This window comes from Meleagris gallopavo, chromosome 1 (genome assembly GCF_000146605.3).
Source record: "Meleagris gallopavo isolate NT-WF06-2002-E0010 breed Aviagen turkey brand Nicholas breeding stock chromosome 1, Turkey_5.1, whole genome shotgun sequence".
Lineage (NCBI taxonomy): Eukaryota > Metazoa > Chordata > Aves > Galliformes > Phasianidae > Meleagris > Meleagris gallopavo.
The window spans coordinates 137,126,210-137,146,551 of record NC_015011.2 but is presented as its reverse complement, the minus strand read 5'-3'; the positions used below and the strand labels follow the sequence as shown (position 1 = coordinate 137,146,551).

General features: G+C 36.7%; 1 protein-coding gene across 1 annotated transcript in view; it reads left to right on the top strand.

Annotated features, from left to right (window-relative positions):
* Positions 1-19,602, top strand: part of PCCA (propionyl-CoA carboxylase subunit alpha) — a 36,942-nt gene extending 17,340 nt beyond the window's left edge. The window contains exons 3-7 of the mRNA XM_019610191.2: positions 2,349-2,492; positions 3,939-4,013; positions 9,088-9,156; positions 9,902-9,977; positions 19,439-19,602. Of these exons, the coding sequence (XP_019465736.1) occupies positions 2,349-2,492; positions 3,939-4,013; positions 9,088-9,156; positions 9,902-9,977; positions 19,439-19,587 (513 nt within the window). The 3' untranslated portion in view covers positions 19,588-19,602. The remainder of the gene's footprint in view (positions 1-2,348; positions 2,493-3,938; positions 4,014-9,087; positions 9,157-9,901; positions 9,978-19,438) is intronic.
* Positions 19,603-20,342: the final 740 nt, after the last annotated feature.

The following is a 20,342-nucleotide window of genomic DNA, read 5'->3' as shown; positions in this document are numbered from 1 at the left end:
AAAGAAGCATTGTATTTTAATTATTTTTGACACTAGAATTCCAGAGGTTTTGTGAACTCTGAGGTAGTTTTTTAAAACTTAATTTCCAAGGGAAGAGAGTAAGTTCAGTTCTTCAAATTATTCATGTGTGGTGAGTAACTTTGTTTAAAACTCAGTTTTAATAGAAATTGAATTGCTTCAATTTAGCACTGCAGGGTAGACATAGAGGTGTTTCATAGATTCACCAAATGTTGTTATTAAGCATCTCATGCTGGAGAGTATCGTGTTAGGTAGAATCAAGTTTGAATCCCAAATGTTCATCCTCAAATTGTATAATCAGATTCCCATTTCAAGTTACTTTTATCCTTCAAAGAATAAATCCTCGTTTCAGTGATGATTTGTCATTAAAATTATGTCAAAACGTCTTAAAATGTTGTTGAAATTCTAAACAATCTCACAGTACACACAGGGCTAATTATGGATACCATCTGTTTATTTTTACAAGGCCTTTTTCTTAAAGACCAAAGCACCTACTTCTTCCGATTAGTCACAAAATATTATAATGACTAAATATTTTCCTTATACTAGTGTACTTGAAGTAAGAAAGATGTGGTTTGTTCACTGACCTTTTTCTGTGTCTCAAAGCATATGCAGTATTTCATCACATGATAGAGAAACTATTGTGAAGTGCATTTTCACACTATCACAGAATCACAGAATGGCCAGGGTTGGAAGGGACTCCAAGGATCATGAATCTCCAACTCCCCCACCACACGCAGGGCCACCAACCTCCCCATTTAATACTAGACCAGGCTGCCCAGGGCCCCATCCAATCTGGCCTTGAACACCTCCGGGGATGGACGAGGCATCCACAACCTCTCTGGGCAGCCTGTTCCAGCACCTCACCGCTCTCTCTGTAAAGAACTTCCCCCTGACATCCAACCTAAATCTTCCCTCCCTCAACTTAAAACCATTTCCCCTGGTCCTGCTGTTATCTGCCCTTTCAAAGAGTTGATTCCCCTCCTGTTTGTAGGCTCCCTTTAGGTACTGAAAGGCTGCAATGAGGTCACCCCACAGCCTTCTTTTCTCCAGGCTGAACAAGCCCAGCTCCCTCAGCCTGTCTTCATAGGGGAGGTGCTCCAGTCCCCTGATCATCTTTGTGGCTCTCCTCTGGACCCTCTCCAACTGGGGGCTCCAGACCTGGACACAGTATTCCAGATGGGGCCTTTCCTAAGGCTCTTGGAATACCGTTTCATAACAAAAATAGCAGGTCGTAATTTTTATGTGGAAAGTCTTAAATCTTTGTGTGAAGAACATGCTTATAGCATGAATTACATTATCTATCTGGTGTGCCCTGCATTCTGTTGCTGCTTTGATTTAAAGTTTGTTTTTTTTTTACTGTACGTAGAATCACAGACTGACCAAGGTTGGAAAAGACCTCCAAGATCATCCAGTCCATCCATCTGCCTACCACCCATATTCCCCACCAAGCCATGTCCCTCTGTACAGCATCCAAATGTTTCTTGAACATCACAAACACAGTGATTAAAGATTTTTTTCATGTTAACGTATTCATTCCTATCCATTCACATTTAAAAGAAGAAGGTGTGTGCATGCTTGTACGCACATGCGTTGTTTAGCGTGAGCAAGGGGTATTCCCATGGCAGCATCATCCAAAGCCGTTAGCAGCAATTTGCTGAGAGAACAGAGTGACTCTGTTGGTCCAGCCCAGCTATTGTGCATGCTAAGCACTAAACAGATAAGTCTGGAGGGGGAAAAAAATTGAAGGATCCATCTGCTCATTTCTGCTACACTGCGCTGATGTAAGATTACGCTAATCTGGTTGCTTGTCAGGACAGGTTAGTGAAAGCAGGCGAATGGGTGAGATTTAGGGTAGGCGAGTTCTATGGCAAATTGTAAGCAGCTCCTGGACGTGCCATGTTAAGTGTAGCAGAATGGGTTGATTATCAGCTTCTTTGAGATTCTTAGCTAAAATATATTTGCGTCTAATGTGCTAGTCTTTTCAAAACAAAATTGAACAGGAAAAGCTTCTAAAAAAAAAAACTACCTTATCATCATGTGGCTCTTTGAGTTTGTAAAATAAATGAAAAAACCCTCATAAGTGTTTTTCCTTTTGTGTGTTTCCCCTAGAACAGTAATCTGGTAATTATTTTATTTTTTGGTATTTCTCTGCAAAGAAGGTTGCAAGGAGCTAGTCAAATATGTGTTTTTTAGGAGATGGAGAGGAAAGACCAAGATGGGAATGTGTTCCTTGCCTGGTTCAATTTCTTGTTTATGTGTTTGCTGATGGAGAGGGATTTCTTTGGTTGTTTTTGTTACCTACTGACTGACAGTTCTTGACCTTGCAGGTTGAACATCCCGTCACAGAATGCATTACCGGCCTGGACTTGGTCCAAGAAATGATCCGTGTTGCTAAGGGTTACCCTCTCAGGCACAAACAAGCTGATATTCCCATCAACGGCTGGGCGGTTGAATGTCGAGTTTATGCTGAGGTAAATGAGTGGTAATGGGGAGGAGGGTCGGTGGTAGAATTGCAGAGTAGTAATAACCAGGTGGGGATAGAGACCAAGGTGAAGTCAAGGATTGTCATACGAAAGGTGTGATTTAGGGTATGCAACACAAGTGGTTAATGAGCGTTTCTAGAGTTTTTATTTCTTAATTCAAAATGTGGTGTGTATTTTTACATATCTTTTTTTTTTTTCCAAAATAAAAATAAAAAATGGTAGATGATAGCTGAGGTTTGTTTTGGAGAACACAATTCACAATTAATAATGCAGAATTTGTATTCTTTGGTACAGTCAACTAGTATTTCCAAATATCTTTATATAGTTGAAACTAAAATGACCATTGAAATAATTCAGTAGTTTAAGAACTGTTTGTTGTTGTTCCAAAACATTTCAATGGGTTATTGAAGAAGCAAGTTATGTCTGCTGAAATCACAGTTCTTAGTAGGAAAAAGTGTCTCTCATCTTAAAAAAGCTTTCTAAAATATAAAATACATTTTGAAGCACGTTTAGGACAATACATGATATACAAATCAAGATAAGCTCACTGAAAAATGACACTCAGCTTCTTTCATTTTGTTTTAAGAACTTCTAAGAGAACTATACTTTTCGAATATAATTCAACATTCTGAGATATTCTTTTTTCCTTAAGAAACTATTGCTGATTTACGGCCCTGGGCTTTAAAAAATTTTTTTTCTTTTTCTTTGTTGCATACTCATAATCTTCAACTTGTTCTATTGGTTAAAAATTATGTGAACTATTTTGATAAAGGATCAGTATTTGTCATGTCATTGGCATGGAAGCTCTTCTGAGTACGAATAGGCTTCACCCTGGAGTAACTGATGCTTGGGCTTTCTTTTTGTTCAGCATATTTATAATTCTGAGGGAATTTAAATAATGGATCTTAATACTTTGTCACGAGATTTGTTGTTCTTATAACCCATACACTTATTTGCTATCTTACTAAATTTATATTAGCGTTGCATTATGCAAGTGTTTTCCACAAGTGTGAAGGTCAGTTTGATTTCTAATGGTAGTCGAATTCCTGACTACTCTTTTTATCTTTGGAATTTTTTCCTTAAACTTTTTTTCTCAGTGCCACTCCTCTTCTGCATACTTCCCCATCCTTCTTCCAAAGCACAATGCAGTAAATGAAGATGTGCTTTTTGAAAGTTTTGGTGGTGTACTATAGCTATGTGCAGAGCACTTTTTTTCCTGCTGTTTTGACTGCAGTGCGAGAGAATTTATATGCTTGCACTTCTTTATTTTGTGTCACAGGGGTAGTTTGAAGAAGTGTAGTTCAATGCAAGTAATTCCGGGGAGGAAAACAAAGCTATTCCAACAGTGGTTTCTGTTAGACTTCAAGCTATTTAATATTATTTTCTCCACATCTGTAAAAGCTTAATGCATTCTCATGTTGAATTTTATTTCAGGACCCCTACAAATCTTTTGGCCTGCCATCCATTGGTAAACTGTCTCAGTATCAGGAGCCATTGCATGTGCCAAGTGTAAGTAACTTGGTTCTGATTTTCATAGGTACTGAGTGTTAAGGATCTCATTTTTATAGACAAGGGATTTAAGTACTTGTAGCTTTTTAAATTAGGATCTGTTTTTAGCATTTGGGGTGGGGGAGAGGGGGTGGAGGGGAGAGGATCATGGCAATACTTACTTGTGCTACTTGAAAATGAGTGTGAAAGTGTATGGTTCCAAGCTGGCTTTCAGATGTACTCAGATTGGGAATCACAGGAAATCAATGTATGTTGAAATATTTTATTATGTTCTATGACTTCGAGCTTAAGTTTTTCAAACACAGCTTAGGTGAAAATAGGAGGCAGTTCAACGTTGAGTCAAATGTGGAGTCAACTCTTTGACTACCTGAACTTAAGACATCAGTGAGAAACTATCAGTGCTTTCTGCTTAGCATTATAGACTTTGAAGAGCAAATTTGCTTCAGTTTAGTATATACAGATTATTACACTTTTCAAGATGCTGTCTAAATATATGGAATAGCTGTCTAATACACTGTGTTTTCTGATACTTGAAAAGAACAAGGGTACTGGTTTTCTGTAAAATCAAAAGACTCTAAGTCATAAGTGCATATATATATGACACTATCAGTGGAATTGCAAGGCTGTACCATCTGTGAGTACAATTATTCAGTCTGATTGCTTGCACGGAAAATAGTGGAAGATTACAGGAGAAATCTTAAATGTGGAGATGTTATTGGATATATGATTTATTTCGCTTCTTAAATTGTTTTTGCCCATGTACTTTCTGAGGGGACCTGACCCTTTCTGGTCTTTAAGGCTTCATGCTGTGTTCAAAGCCTGGAAGCAGAAAAAAAATTGTAAAGATCTAAAAAGCATTATGTGATCTTAAAGACGAGATGAAGGGAAAAGGTATCATTGGATGTATCTAAACTTCTTTTTTTAAATGAAACAGAGTGTATTTAATAAGAATTTATAATGAATACTCCAGCAGTTGTTAGAAGTTTTCACCATGTTGTAATAGCTAACAGGATGTCAAACATTTTGCCCTTGCAAGTTTTTGCAATTTGCAATTTTCCAAACGTGAGACCTGTTGAAAGTACAAGTGATAATGGACAAACTATACCCCCTACGGTCTTTGTCCCACCAAATCTTTCTTCAATTAATGCTGCAGCAGGAGTTTTATGTAATAACATTTGCGCTTGTGAGCCATCCATACAAAGGAAAAACAATTAAAATGCCTTAAATGTTCTGCTTACTGCTGTTATTTGCTTGTGCGAATGTTGCATGTCAGCTAAATGGACCACGGAATAGATAAAGTGATTGGGTGCAGGAGAGTGCACACTAAGCTTTGTCTATCATTATTGCTGGGAGCAATCAAATTGATGCCAGCAGGACAGTAGACGCGTTGACAGCTGTAATTATGTATCTCCATGGTGATCACTTTTGGCCTGTCATGGAGGCCCACAAGTCCCCTCCCTTGCAAGCATTTAATCAGATTGGGCTGTCACTTGTCAGGTAGACAGGGTGGGCTGGGAGTTGTGCTTAGGGGGAGAGGTGAATTGAAAATGAAGGGTGGGAGATGCCTGATCGCTTCACGTGGTCCGTCATGGTACTGAAGAAAGAAATTTTAATTACACTGGAGGCTTCAGAGCAGTGGTTTGAGGAGCTTATAGGGAGTGTCTGGGCTGTTCTTTCTGCTCAATACTTCTATATTATTAAAAATAGAACAGCTATTTTTATTTAGACACTCATGATTTGGTATCTTAATACATGTTTCCTGCCACTGTTGAAATAATTTCTCTCCTGCGAATGTCGTGCTGTGAAGAACAAAATTAATACTACCAAAAGAAGTTCTTTACAAGCCCATTGTGCCAAGGTGTTTATTTTCTATGTTTTAGATTTTAGAGTTGTCAAAAGTTGGATTTAGAAATCAGCTCAGACTTGCAACGTGTTACAAGAAGTTCAGCTTAAGAGTAGTATGTTGCCAAATGCATTTTCAGTTCATTTCTTCTGTTTCTAAAGTTAGCTGTGATGGACTGTGTGCCATATTTATCAGTTTCTCAAGTTGGAGGAGCTGCCATGTATGATAGGTGAGGTTTTTTCTTATTTGTAGATAGTACTCTACTGATTCTTTTTGTCTCATATATCCTGTAATTTTCATACAACAAGGTACGAGGGAGCATCAATTTTTCATCACTGATAATGAATTGTAAGAAAGGTAACCGCAAAACCTCATATCGTTATAATTGTGAGCATACATATTTAATGCTCTTACCCAATGTGGAAAAAGTGCTACCGTACCAGAAGAGCTTGAGCATTGCCAATACGAATAGCAATCTGTTCTTTTATCACTCTCAACAGAAAGACAAAAACTGTTAGACTCATATAGTTAAGAACTGGAAAATACTAGAAATCTATACCAGTAGGTGAGTGGAATTTGATGCACTAATAGTCCATTGCAGGACTGACATGTAGATTGGGCTTTCCCCCACTTAAAGGTTTTTTTTTTTCTTTCAGTTTGCTCTTGTGATAGCATAACAACACATAATGATAGTACAACAGCAATAAAAGTGTTTGGGGTTATAATACCAATGAACTGTGGAGTACAATTAGATTTTGAAGCCTAGTTTTTCTTTGGTATTTTAAATGCTGAATAAAAGAAAGGAAGTATGCTAAGCAGAAGTAAATGCTTAAGGTCTAAAAAGTATTGCTGTTATCTTAGGGACAGTAAGTATCTGTTGAATTATGGTTTCTTTTCATCCAATATGCATTGAGTTCTGTCACACTGTATAGTTTATAAAATCATCTACATTTACTGGGTTCTGAAAATTTAACCACTGCAGGGAGAATTGAAGATGGTAAATGTATTTCTTTTTTGCTGTCATTGCTTTTAGTCACCCTGAGTTTATTTTATGAAAATTGAACTCCTACAGAAGAGTCCAGATTTCTTGAAATTCTACAGTATTTTTTGAAGAACTTTAAATTCCCTCTGTCATTTTTCCTTTTTCAGAATAATATTACTTAATAAAAACTGTAAATTGTTTAGAGGTACACATGTTGTATACAAACGGAAACATAGAGGATGTGGAGCCAGTAGTCAGTACCATCAGAAGCTTTGTGTATTCAAAAAAAGTTATGTAAGGGAGGGATTTGTACTAGAACACAGATTGAGTAGATGAATTACTTTTTTTTGCTTGAATGCGTGCATTGCCTTTTAAATACAGGCAAGCATCCTGAGAGAGTGGATGGTGCAGCAGGTACAAAAAGAGTTGAGAATTAAGCTGCTTATTTTTTCTGTAATAATGATGTGTCTGAGCTACTTCTCATCAGTAGGTAATGTTAAATACCTGGTATGGGTAGTGGGAGGCCTAGTTAAATGTAAATAAAACACTGTCAGGTAAGATGCAGTACAAATGCTATGGAAGTGCTACTGCCTTTACATATAAGTAAATATACTACAGAGATATAAATACACAATGAATATGTAAATCTGAACATAAACGTAAAAACATACAAATTCATAAATATGCTTTTTTAATGAAACCTCATAAAATCAAATCAGTGTGTTTTTACTGAAGACGAGTACACCTGCTACGGTATCTTTTATGTCATTTGGATAATAAAGTCATCATCATGCCCTCATGTGGATTTTGTAGACAAGAGGTTCTACATGTGGTCCCTTGATAATCGCCTAAATTAAAATATTAAAGGCCTAACAGCCGTTGCGTTGACCTTTTTCTGCCTTGCTGCAGACAGCTGAGCTGCTGTTTATTGCAAAGGTTCCTTCCCACAGGTGAAGATTTAAGTGAGATTCCAGGACCCTCTTCCCCATCCCCTTTACAATGCAGTATATCAGAGCCCTGCTGTTTCAACAGCTTTGATTAGAGTCCTCCATCCTTGTGATCCCCAGAATGCATTTATTGCTCTTGAGTTATTTTGATTAGTATTTTTAAAATATTTCAGATTCCGGTGCTCAAAAGCAGCAATTTAATAAATATTTCTTCCCTAGAAATTGCTCATTTAAACAGTTTTATATGGCTAACCTCATTGCTACGGTGATGAAATCAAACTGAGAGATGAAAACAAGAATGACCATTATAATGACTAACTTACTGGCTGGTTAACAGCAATCGGCCTCTTCAAAAGGGATTTTTGAACTTGTGTTATTTTTTCCGTGAATATTGCAGAATCAGAGATTTAATTGGGGCTGTGTCCTTACAAAGCAAAGCCATGGAAAAAGCTGTGTAAACATTAACGCCTCGGGGGAACAGCAGCAACAGAAAACACAATGGTTTGCAGTCAAGAGGGCGAGGCAGAAAAGGAAAGTGTTACAGACATGAAAACCACAGGATTGGTATTCCTATAGAGCTGATAAGCAGAGCTCCAAAGTTCCTGCTGAACGCTCCTGAGTTGTATTCCCACTGGAACCTTCAAAAGGGCTATCGTGAAACGTGTGGAATGTGATTACGTATAGATGCAGAAAGGGTGTGATTTTAAGGGGCATCCTTCATGCCAGGTGTCAGTCAGAATAATAACAATGACTATCTTATTACAGTGATTAAATCAGAATTGGACACGTTGTGAGTTGAAGTTTAGAGTGTGTAACACAACCTAAATCTTTAAACCAAATTTAACGTGTTTACTGTGCATTCTAAGGAGAACAGAAGAGAATTTTGACTCTCAGCTGTGAAGATTGCATTTGTGTTTCTTTTAAAGGGGAGAATAACTTACAGGTATTTTTCCTGGTGGAGAAAAAGGCTCCCTTCCCCTTCTTCAGCTTATCTAAAAACAAATTATTATCCTAGCTCTAAAAATGTACATGATGAGCTTCGTGAATGTTGGAAGAGAGCGGTAAGTTTTTCGCTCAGCCTCCTCTTCCCCAGACTGAAGAGTTAGGGTAGTATGGTTAGGTTGTGGTTGGACTTGATGATCTTGAAGGTCTTTTCCAACCTGAGCAATTCTATGATTCTTTGATTCTCTGAATGTTATGTTTTAAGCTCGTCAAATATATTTAAGTGCATATTGAGGTGTTTTTTTTGTTTTTTGTTTTTTTTTGCAATGTAAATTATTTTTTGCTTTTTGTTTTCTGAAGGTACGTGTTGACAGTGGCATAGAACAAGGAAGTGATATCAGCATTTACTATGATCCTATGATCTCAAAAGTGAGTTGATTATTTTTTAATATCCTTAAGGCATGAAATGCTGATTTTACACACAGATCAATGAAGAATATCCTAAAGGACTGGTAAATCAGTATTTTAAAGATGCTGGGCATAGCGTGCCTTGAGGAAATATGAAAGAAATGAAGGAAAATGTGTAACAGGAAGATTCAAGTTACTTGTAAACAAAATCTAGTTTATATATTGATGCAGTAATTGTTTGTCTTGCAATTTCTGGTTATTAAAAGGATTTCAAGAAGAAACCATTACATTCTTTTAATGTATCCTAACTAGAACTGTTATTTCAGTTGTTCTGGCATCCAAAAAGAAGCAGTGAAATAAATGGTTGAAAGTGTCTCTCACTATTAGTTCATATTCATCAGTAATTGTTGGTAAAGTTAAACTATAAACTATATAGTCAGAGCTCAATTGGTGAATAACTCTTAAAAGTTGGTTGGGGTGTTCACTCAATCTCTGCTTTAATTTTCAATGCACCTGGAGAAGAGAGAATCCATTCAGACACCCAGATTTGTTTGAACTTAAAGTGATTGGCCTTCTTTCATCAAATGGCTTGAGATTTTAATTTTTTCTTGATGTTTTTGAGAACCTCTGAAACATAAACCCAGTAATGTGCTAGAAATGTTTTTGAGATTGCAGAAGTTTTACAAACTGTTCATTTTAAATGCTTTGCAGATTCTGGAAACAAACATGCTATTTTTAGTTAACTTAAATGCCTTTTGTTTTTTAGCTGATTACGTATGGCTCTAATAGAGCTGAAGCACTGAAAAAAATGGAGGAGGCTTTGGACAATTACGTAATTCGAGGTAACTACAGAAATTTGGGTTCCTAGCGTGATCTGTTTCAACAAAACAGCTTGAAAATGTAGTAATTAGCAAATTGAGTAAAATTCCCACTTCGTAAGTGCAAATGAAAATGGGAAAAGCTTGTGTTAATTAAGCTGAGAAGATAGATCAACGCTAAAGACTTCGCTTTTTCTCCATTGCTTTTGCCTTATGAGATAAATGTTTAAAGGTAAATATTTGAATTATTTCCTCAAAGAGATTTCACAAGATGGTGGCACGTAATTTGTCTATTACATAGTGGGGGGGAAAAAATGGCTACTGTGCTGTAGGAAATTAAAAGTAGTTGCTGCTTTATAGCAGTTTAATACATAGACTACAGTAAAAATATTATCACAGTTCAGTATTTAACTGGATTTTTTTTTCTTGTTTTCAATATAGTTATTTATGTTTGGGTAAATAGAAATGTAGCTTAATAAGTAAAATGTGTTTCAGCTCTTGCTCGCTGACTGCCTAGAAGCAGTAGATGCTCTTTCAGCTTTCCCAAGCAGCAGGAGTGAATCAACCATGACCACTTTAACTCGTTTGAAGTTTTAAAAAGGGAAGTTGGGGTTTGCGTGGGAGGAATCTTTACATTTTCCTCTTTGTCTTATGGGAAAAAAAATAGTAAAGAAAGAAAACTCAAAATAGAGGAAAAGAATTGGATTTTTTATCCTTTCTTATCCTGGGGATAAGCAGAGAAAGGAACTGTAATGTGGTAAAAATCTTCACTTTTCCCCTTAGCTGTGGTATCTGAAGGAGGGTTGTGTTTTTTTTTTTTCATTACTAGTCAGTATACTTAGAAGAGCCTGGATAGAAGGGAAGACAACTATTAGGGTTTGGTGGTTTTGTTTTTTTTTGATTGCTGTACATGTCATTTCATGATAGGTGAATGACTTGTAACACCCTTAAATCCATCCCTAAACAGCTGGAGGAGGAGCAGGGGAGCCTAGCTTGTGTAGTAGATCAGCATGCTACTGTTTCTTAAAAACTTGGTATGGCTTTAATGCTTTCTGATGAATACTACAGATGCCACATCAGACTCAAGATTTATTTGTTCAGGGGAAAGTGAGCATCTCTAACTACAGTGAAGCTAGATAGGTGGTAGGACTAGACTCTAAAATAGATTTATACTAGTGGAACTAGAGCCTTTATACTACTACAGTACAATGTGATGATTTAAACCCCTGCTGTATATCAGCTTAGTAAATTTATATGAGAGAATGCAGCGAGAATGAAGTAGGATAGTGGTTTTTTTTCTTCTTAATTGAGACAGGTTCTTGACTCAAGCTCTATTGTATAAGTAGCAAATGACACTAGATGAATTATATTTAATGACAGTATTGGAATTGTATGTAGAGTGTGGTCTTTTATTGTGCACTATAATGTGGAATGGAACCTAATGGTTTGTTCTTGGTTATTTTACATAGATGGTAAAATAGATAGATTGGTTAGTTCAACAGATAGATAAATATCTAGAAAGGTTATGTTGCCTTGCATCTGAAAACTATTAATTTGCGTTCTTGATTTTTTTTTTAGTATCTTACTAATATACATATATGCATTTAAATGCTCATAACTGATCTCTCACTAGTATTTGTACCAGTGAAAAATTTCCTCATGTATTAAAATCACCGAAAGAGGTAATAAATTAACTACAGGCAGGAATGTGTTTTTATTATTGTGTTACAGAGGATAAATTTTAATTTGCCATAGGTTTCAAAAGTTCTTGAACTTTCAGGACACATTTATAATTATGATGAGCAATGATTTCCATTTGAAAACCAGCAAGATTTTCATGTAGTTTTACACAGCAGACAATTTCTTGTCAGGGTTTATTTATAAGCAGCACACATAGATATTACAGTATCTCATATCTAGTGTGATTAATACTTCTGTACTTGTCAGTGTAGTTCAGAATATCACAGATCAGATAGATTAGACAAATACAGAATTTCAGTTGTTCAGAGTTGTCTCTGTTAAGTTCAAGTAAGCTTCAAAAGTGATAAAGAAGAAACAATACTCTCTATTTAAATTGACAAAGAAACCTGTAAAAAAATTTAAAGCATTTTTAAATGACTTTTTTTTTTTGCTTTAAATTGTTACGTAACATAATATTAAACTGTATTGCTCTTTTGGGAAGATGTCTCACATGAAGTCCGTATGAGTAGTTGCTATTAGTAATTAAGTATATGGATATTTTTAACGTGGTTTTAAATTGGTTTTATATTTGAATATTGATCCCATATGCAACTATTCGAAGATCCACATATTTTAGTGTGCTTCATGTTCCATATTCTGAAAAAAAGCTCATCTCTTTTGAAGCAGCTTTTGTTTGCTTTGTATTTTAGAGACCGTTTAGGTTTTCGTTCTAAGTAACAAGTCTTTTAAGAGTTGCAAAAGATCTTAGCTAAGATTACCAGCTAAAGACAGTGCAAAATAATACACACTGTGAGAATTTGGATTCCCAAGAACTGTAGCATTTCTGTAAACAAAAATGTTTGCTCGCTTACCTATGGTGGCGATGGGATGGGGTGACTGGGTAGCGGTCGAGGACCGTCTAATGGATAGCTTAGGGATCACTAATGGAAGATGGAGTCTTTCCCATCACTTCTGTGTCACTAGTTCAAGGCAGGCAAAAGTTGGTGAGGATTTTTAGTCACTAATATTTTGATGGTTGCTTGCTGACCCATGTGAAATCAGTGGTCTGTATTGAGTTCCTAGAAGACAAATGTCCTCTTGGGACAAATGCCAAAATATAATATTGTCATTCATGGTGGTCTCAGTAGAGAATCCAGGAACTGAAGTGCCACAGTGACTCCTGGACATGACTCATCCAGGCTACCTGGAGGCATGCTGATAGCAAAGTCCTTGCACATCACAGTACTCCTTGTGTACTGTATGACCACACATTCAACTTCCATCGCTGTGACTTTAGGATATCCAAGAATTATCCCATTGCTTTTGGCTCCGTTCTACTTGCAGGGAACAAATCTGTTCATCAGCAGATGTTACCAGTGTACCTAACTCAAGGTATATTCAATGTTGTCATAGGGAAACAATCAACATGTTCCTTTGTAATATCTATATTGTTATTTATGGGATCAGATGAACGTAAAATAACATTTGAAGAGCGCATTGGATTAAATGATCTCCTGAGGTCTATTAACATCTAAATGATTCTGATATGAAGTTACTCTTCCACTGAGATCTGATCTAAATTCGAAATCTCAACTAACATCTCTGAAGGTAGAACTTATTGGCTCACTAGAGGTCTGATTGAGTAGATAGCTTAAATCATTGTATGCAACCTGTATTTTTTTTTTAAATATGTTCCCTGATGATTCAAGTATAAAGCAGTAACATCCATTTAATAGTCTTTGTGAAAAGTTAGACTTTCTCTGTTGAGGTCTTGTTTTGCTGAGGGGAGAGAGGAATGCAGTTGACTTCTTGAGAAAAAGAAAAAGAGGAAGAAGAGTGAGAAGCAGATGCAGTAAGGAGTAGTAGAAATAAGGAAGGCACAAACCATGCGTTTCTTCCAGCATAGACTAAAAGAGCAAGTACTTAAAACTGGAAAGTGATAAATAAATTCACTGTGGTGAATATTTGAGGGAAATGGGAATATGGAATTGAAGTCTGTGATGTGAACTGAGACCTGAAAGGACAGTGACAACAGAAACAGTGTGTTTTTTTCCAGCTGTTAACATACTAATTGGGAGGAAAAAACAAACAAAGTCTACTTAGTGTTACTCAGTGAAGACCTTCTGGGAAAAAAAAAAAACAACAAAACCAAAGAGAGAGAGACACTTGAGTATTTTATCGTATAATTCAAAGAAAATAATTTTCAGGTACAGAGGTTTTCACAATAAACTTTAATTAAATCCAAGCAACTGTTTATCAGGAATTACTGAATGCTTTTTATATATTTAGTGAAAAGGTATTTCTCAATGGCAGTGATGTAAATTAAATAGTATTTTGTATTCTAGTTTCATGCAGAGAGCTCAGGTATTGTGAAAAAATCTTGGCATGTAAAGCAATTTTCCTGCAGAGTGCTTATTCTTAAAAAAGAAGAGGTCTCATTCTCCTATCTGTGCTCTACAGAAGTGTTGCAAAGAGATTCTGCATTGGAACTGTGTATTTTCCCCTTTGGGAAGAGGTAACGATGTTTGGGTTCCCTGACCCTTTGCAGCAGAGATCATCTGGCTCCCAAGTGGATCACTGTGGAAACTGAAACTGGAGATAGGAAAGCAACTAGTAGATAGTAGTTCCAAAGTGCTAGAAGTGACCATTAGTAACGTCATTTTAGAATACAGATTCTGGCATGAATGAAGATTTTCCTCCCAGTTCTCCTGTCCTTTTTCTCTCAAACCAGTTGCAGGGGCAGGGGTGGGAACGGCAGCTTCTCAGTAGAGCTTTATGGCATGTAGGTTAGTAAGGTTTATTGACTACTGAGCTATGGGAGAGAAAGAGACACTCAAAGTACTGATCAGGTGAAAGGGAGGGTAATGTTACTGGTGCAGGAGAAGAAAAATAAGATGATGATTTACTCATTTTTTCTTTTATGAGATTATCTGTGGAAGCGAAAAGTTACAGGAATAACAGTGTGCCTTATTGAGGAGACATCAAAAGACAAGAATTACTACTTCTATCGTTAGTACTGTTACTTCTAGTTAAGCCATTTAGAGATAATGTTGTCCTGGTGACGTATTCCTCTTCTTCAGAGTGAAAGAGTGGCTGGTGAGAGAGTGATGGCAAGCTGGCCGTCCTCTTCCTTTCACTTATTCTTCACAAAGTCTTCCAGTTATTCTACTGATTGAAACATTCGTACATTCTTACTAACACCATAAATAGTGAGCTACTTAATCTTATTAAGGTTTTCAGAGGTCCACGGAATACGTAATTTAACTTCCATTTGGACTAATGATTTTTATGGTAGGATATTACCATATACTATCTGCTTTTTTCTTTTTTCCCCCCTTTATTCTGATCTATGCATTTTGTGAGCTCAGGATTTTAATACTGGGAGGAATTAATATTTTATTTGAAATACATGTTTGGTTTCAAAGCTCAGCTGTGTAATGATCCTATATAAGAATTCGATTTGGATGTTTGTGTGTTAAAAATTAAATTTAAAATTAAAAAAAGTAAAAAAAAAGAAGAAATTGTAGAAGACTTTGTATTTGCTTTTGGATTTATGTCTATAGCCTGCTCTGAAACACAGTTACACAGTCAAATGTGGAAGGGTTTAAGGAATATTATGACAACTTTTGGAATTGCAAGCATGGAGGCTAGCTGTGTAGTAATCGTGATCCTTGAAAAGTTTGCAATGTTTTCATAGTCTGTGCATATCACTGATAATGCTCTTGTTTTAAGAGGAAAGTAACAAGTTTATTACAATACAGCACAGAGCTTGGTTAATACTTTCTTATTTTTGGTTAAAGAAATGGACAGGGATGCTGTCTAAACTCCAATGATGCAGCATTTAAAATGATTGGTGATAACTTGGCTTTGCTGTTTTTTTTAAGGAAAACAACCAGTGCAGTACTCTGTACGTTGTTTTTGCATTCGATAAGTATGCAGATAAAGCTCTTTTTATTTTCTCAGCACAATTTGAAACTATCAGCAAGTTAAGTACATTCAACTGCTTATCTACAGAGAGGCATGTAGGACTCCAATTAAGTTTACACAGATAAACGCAGATTTGTGTTTGCAAATGTCAAGATGACAGAAGCTTAATACTGTAAAAGGGCTAATCAACACTGAATATGTTTAGTGTCAGTAAATATTTATAGTGAAAACACGGCTTATGGTTTCATGACTTAGCATTCCAGGTTTGTTCAGATGATATCCTGTTCATAAACCTGCTAAGAAACTTCAGTTTTCTGTAAAATTAATTATATAGTCTTTTTCATCTTTCTGTTTTTACTTTATTTTATTTTTTTGAAACTAGAATAGGAGCTAGGCAGCAATTGGTAAATTAATAAAAAAGAGGTACATTTACCAAGATTTTAAGGTAGGTATGGTCAGTCCAGGAAATGTACAAAGAGATGCAAGATAAAAGAGACGGGGACAGTATGTAGAGCAATTTCTTCCAAATATTATTATTATTTTTTAATGAGAACTTCTTCAAAGCAGTGTTTGCTAATCAGCCCTCTTGAAAGATGTGATTATTTAGTATGCTCATGTGTTCATTAGGCAATAACTGGAGTTTAACTACAAGTGATTGAACCTCAGGATTATATATGTTACATATAAGACTTAAATATTTACATATCTTATTTCATTATATCATAGATATAATCTGTAGATTATATCTACATTAATCCTCTCTTTTACAAAAGTGTTCTGGAAAATGGTGTGTCAAAATTGAAATCTATGAAGTACATCTTAAATTGAGCTTCTGCTGATGCAGTGTGGTATGAAGAACACAGATGAGTGAAAGAAAAAAAAGATACAAGAAACATTAATTATTATCTTTTATAATATTTTGACTTGGAGAAAAGAATATAGCCACAACTGCAGTTCTGCATCAGTCTTAACAGTGTAAAAGAATGATGATGAAGTGAAATTTTTGTTTTCTGGAGGGAGAATAAATTGATACAGTTTAGGATTTTGTTTGTTTGTTGGAAATGTCATGCCTTGTCAAGTTAACAAATGTGATTTTGTTCTTGGCAGACAGCAGACTTGGTGAAGAAAAAAAAATCCCCTGAAAGCCACTGCAACATAAATATAATATACTTGAGTTTAGTGTGTAACTTTGCATGAAATAAGCACTGCCTGTTAGCCTCTGTTTGATCCTGTGAGAGTGTGGGGCTAATGTCTGGCCAGTGTTTTGGAAGCAGCAGGTAGTCAGGAGCAAACTGCTGTAGGGGTCCATATTTCTGTAGCCTGGCAGTTACTCACACACAGATGGAGACCTTATGAACTTTGACAGAGGTCATGCTAAATTGTAAATCTAAAACTTCTAGACTTCTGAAGGATTACATTGGTGCATTATTATTGTTGTTGTTATTTTTTGAACATACAATTAGGGGCATCACTAAAGATAGCAACTCAGGTTTGAGAAGCAGATCAACCATGCAGTCATGCTCACATAATGATCATAGGGATTGATGAAGATAGCATTTTGTGATACTCCAAAGGGAAACTGATGCATATTAAAATTCTAATTTACATATGTAGAACACATGGTATTGCTTCCCCGATACTGAGGCTTGCCTGCTCTTGAACATATTAAGGTAATTTTAGAGTGTAAAACATTTCAGAAGCTTCTGATTTTTCTGGTGCACACAATTTGAAAATAATTAAGATACAGGTTTTTTCTATTTCAGATTTTTTGGGACAGTCAGTTGAGACATTGAACTCCCTGTCATCAGCCATCATCTCACCAGGAATCTTATAGTGGTTTAGGAAAGAAAAACGTGAGATGATTTGGTTACGTGTTTTGTATTTAAGTCCTGCTTTCAAAGTCTGAGAGCTCCTCTTTTGTCTTCTTGTTGCAGTCCCATAGCTATACTTAACAGATGAAAATCTCTGTGATATTTCAATTTACTATGCAAATGGAAAAACTTAGAGGGAGAGATCAATGCTTTCACTTATCATAGAATCCTAGAATGGCTTAGGTTGGAGGGGACCTTAAAGATAATCTAGTTCCAACTCCCCCGACACAGGCGCAGGGCTGCCACCCAGCAGATCAGGCTGCCCAGGATCCCATCCAGCCTGGGCTTGAACACCTCCATAGATAGGGCATCCACAACCTCTCTGGGCAACCTGTTCCAATGCCTCACCACCTTCTGAATGAAAAGTTTGTTCCTAACATCTAATGTAAATCTCCCCACTTCTAGTTTAAAACTGTCACTATCAGATGGTGTAAAAAGTCAGCCTCCTTTCTGCTTGTAAGTTCCCTCCAAGTACTGGAAGGCCACAATGAGGTCTCCCCAGAGCCTTCTCCAAGCTAAACAAACCTAGATCTCTCAAACTTTCCTCACAGGAGAGGTGCTCCAGCCCTCTGATCATTTTAGTGGCCCTCCCCTGGATCCACTCCAACAGCTCCACATCCTTTCTGTAGTGGGAGCCCCAGGCCTGGACGCAGTACTCCAGATGGCGTCTCACAAGGGCAAAGTAGGGGGGGACAATCACCTCCCTCTCTCTGCTGGCCACCCCTCTTTTGATACAGCCCAGGATATTGCTGGAACTGCAAATTCACGTTGCTGGCTCATGTCCAGCTTTTTGTCCATTTCAACTCCCTTGTCCTTCTCTACAGGGCTGCTATCAGTGAACTCTTCTTGCTGACCATACTCAGATCTGGGGTTGCCTTGACCCAAGTGCAACACCTTCTGTTTTGTGTCAGCCAAAGAAAAACTGTATTTGTTTCCAAGCTGTGGTCATTTTGCATAAGTTATTTTTAAGTGTATTTTTATTTTATTTTTATTTTTAAGTGGAGATGCAAAGTGTGTTTATGAAATCAAGATCCATAAACGACTATCTAGGTCACAAGCAACAAGGAGACTGATCCTCTTTTAATCAAATGCTCAAATTTTCATCTTGTCATCATTCAACCGGTATAATGTGCTTCTTAATGGCTCATGAATCAGTCTTTAAAGCCATGACTTCATGACTCCATGAGGCAGATTCCATGTGTTGAACGTGGTTTCAGTAATGGCCACACAGAGAGCTTGAAAATTCACACCAGCAGTAGACTGTAGGGGGAAGAAAGCTTTACAGCTGTTTGAACTGGTCTGCACGTAGAATAACAAGACTGTTATTCATACTTCTAAACTGAAAAAACACAAAGCGAAAAGAAATGTAAAAATCTTCTGCTGCTGCCCCAGCAATTAAGTCACTGTACTGCTAGTATCTCTGCATTGGTAATATCTGTTTAAATAGGAAAAAAATATATCCAAATAGCTTAACTTGAAGCTGAGAGTAACCAATAGATTTCTTTGTTTTATGAAGTTCCACTGGTGTCTCTTATGAAAAGCTATGAAAATGCTATAAACCATGTACATATTTGCTATAAAACTTTTTACCATCTTTCATTACTGTGATTGGGGCACAACATGGCTTGTATCTTCCACAGCAGTGTGTTTATATAAGTGTGCAGGTTAACAAGATGGGCTGGGATTCATTGGCTGATCATGACACATCTGTCATTTTAGTGAGATGACCAAGTCTCTTGGTTATGCATGCTGTCATTCAGTTAACTAGGTGTTTCAGTCAGGTCTAGTGTGGTGAAAGTTTTGAGGGTCTACTTGTTAATTACACTGAGAGTTCAAGGAGGATATCTTGAAGTAGGATTGGAGAAAACTGGTAAATTTGCTTTGATTACAACAGTAACGTGGTCTCTAAGTTGTAAATAAGTTTTCCATGAAGATAAGAGCACATTTTGAGAAGTTGTTTCCAGCTGTAATTCAATTAATATTTTTGTGCTTGTGTTTTATTTGCAGGTGTGACTCACAATATCTCTTTATTGAGAGAAGTGATTATCCATCCACGCTTTGTTCAAGGAGACATCAGCACTAAATTTCTTCCCGAAGTTTATCCTGATGGATTTAAAGGTTTGTTCCTCATGAGAATTTTTTCTGTTTTCCCTTGAGAGTTGTTATTTCTGGTTGTTTTTCCTTTTATATTTACATGCTGTCATGTTCCCCACTCAGTCCTTACACCTTTTTATGCATCTGTCCATGCAGACGGGTTTTTCTAACATTGATATGATTGAAACAATTACCTTCTTTCAGAAAGGGAAAATATATATATCTGCAGTGACAAAGTAGTAAATTAAATACAACCAGAGTTGAGCAAAACAATTTGTGGGCGATATGAAATATGTAAAATAAATATCAGTTCAGCTCTGCCGTGCTGTTGCGCTTCATTACAGACAGCGCTCCTACTGTTACCTGGAGATGAGATTTCTCTTTACCCATTGCTATTCCTTCTCATTTGGGTTTGTGCAGCATCTGTAGGAGCACCTGTTTGTGCAATTTGTGTTCACTGCCACGTTGTTTTGGAGGATATGGATGTTTTGTCAGAGTATTCCATTAAGCTAGTCTTGATACACTACGTTACATGTAGTGATGGGAAATAAACACACATGCAGATGTTTCTTTACAACATCCTGTCACAGTTTGGTTGATGTCATCATAACCTTCTTGGCCTCTTTGCTTCCCTCTCTCCCTCTTCGGGGAGAAGAAAATGGAGACAGTTAAGGTAAGGAGGCCTCACACTTCAGCTGACAATCATGAGGAAGAAGCTCTTCCTTATTTAACATATACATGTACATGCCTCATCTTTCCTGGGTCTTTGGGTCTGCTGTGAATCATATGGAGATTCCTTTCTCCCTAGTTAATTATT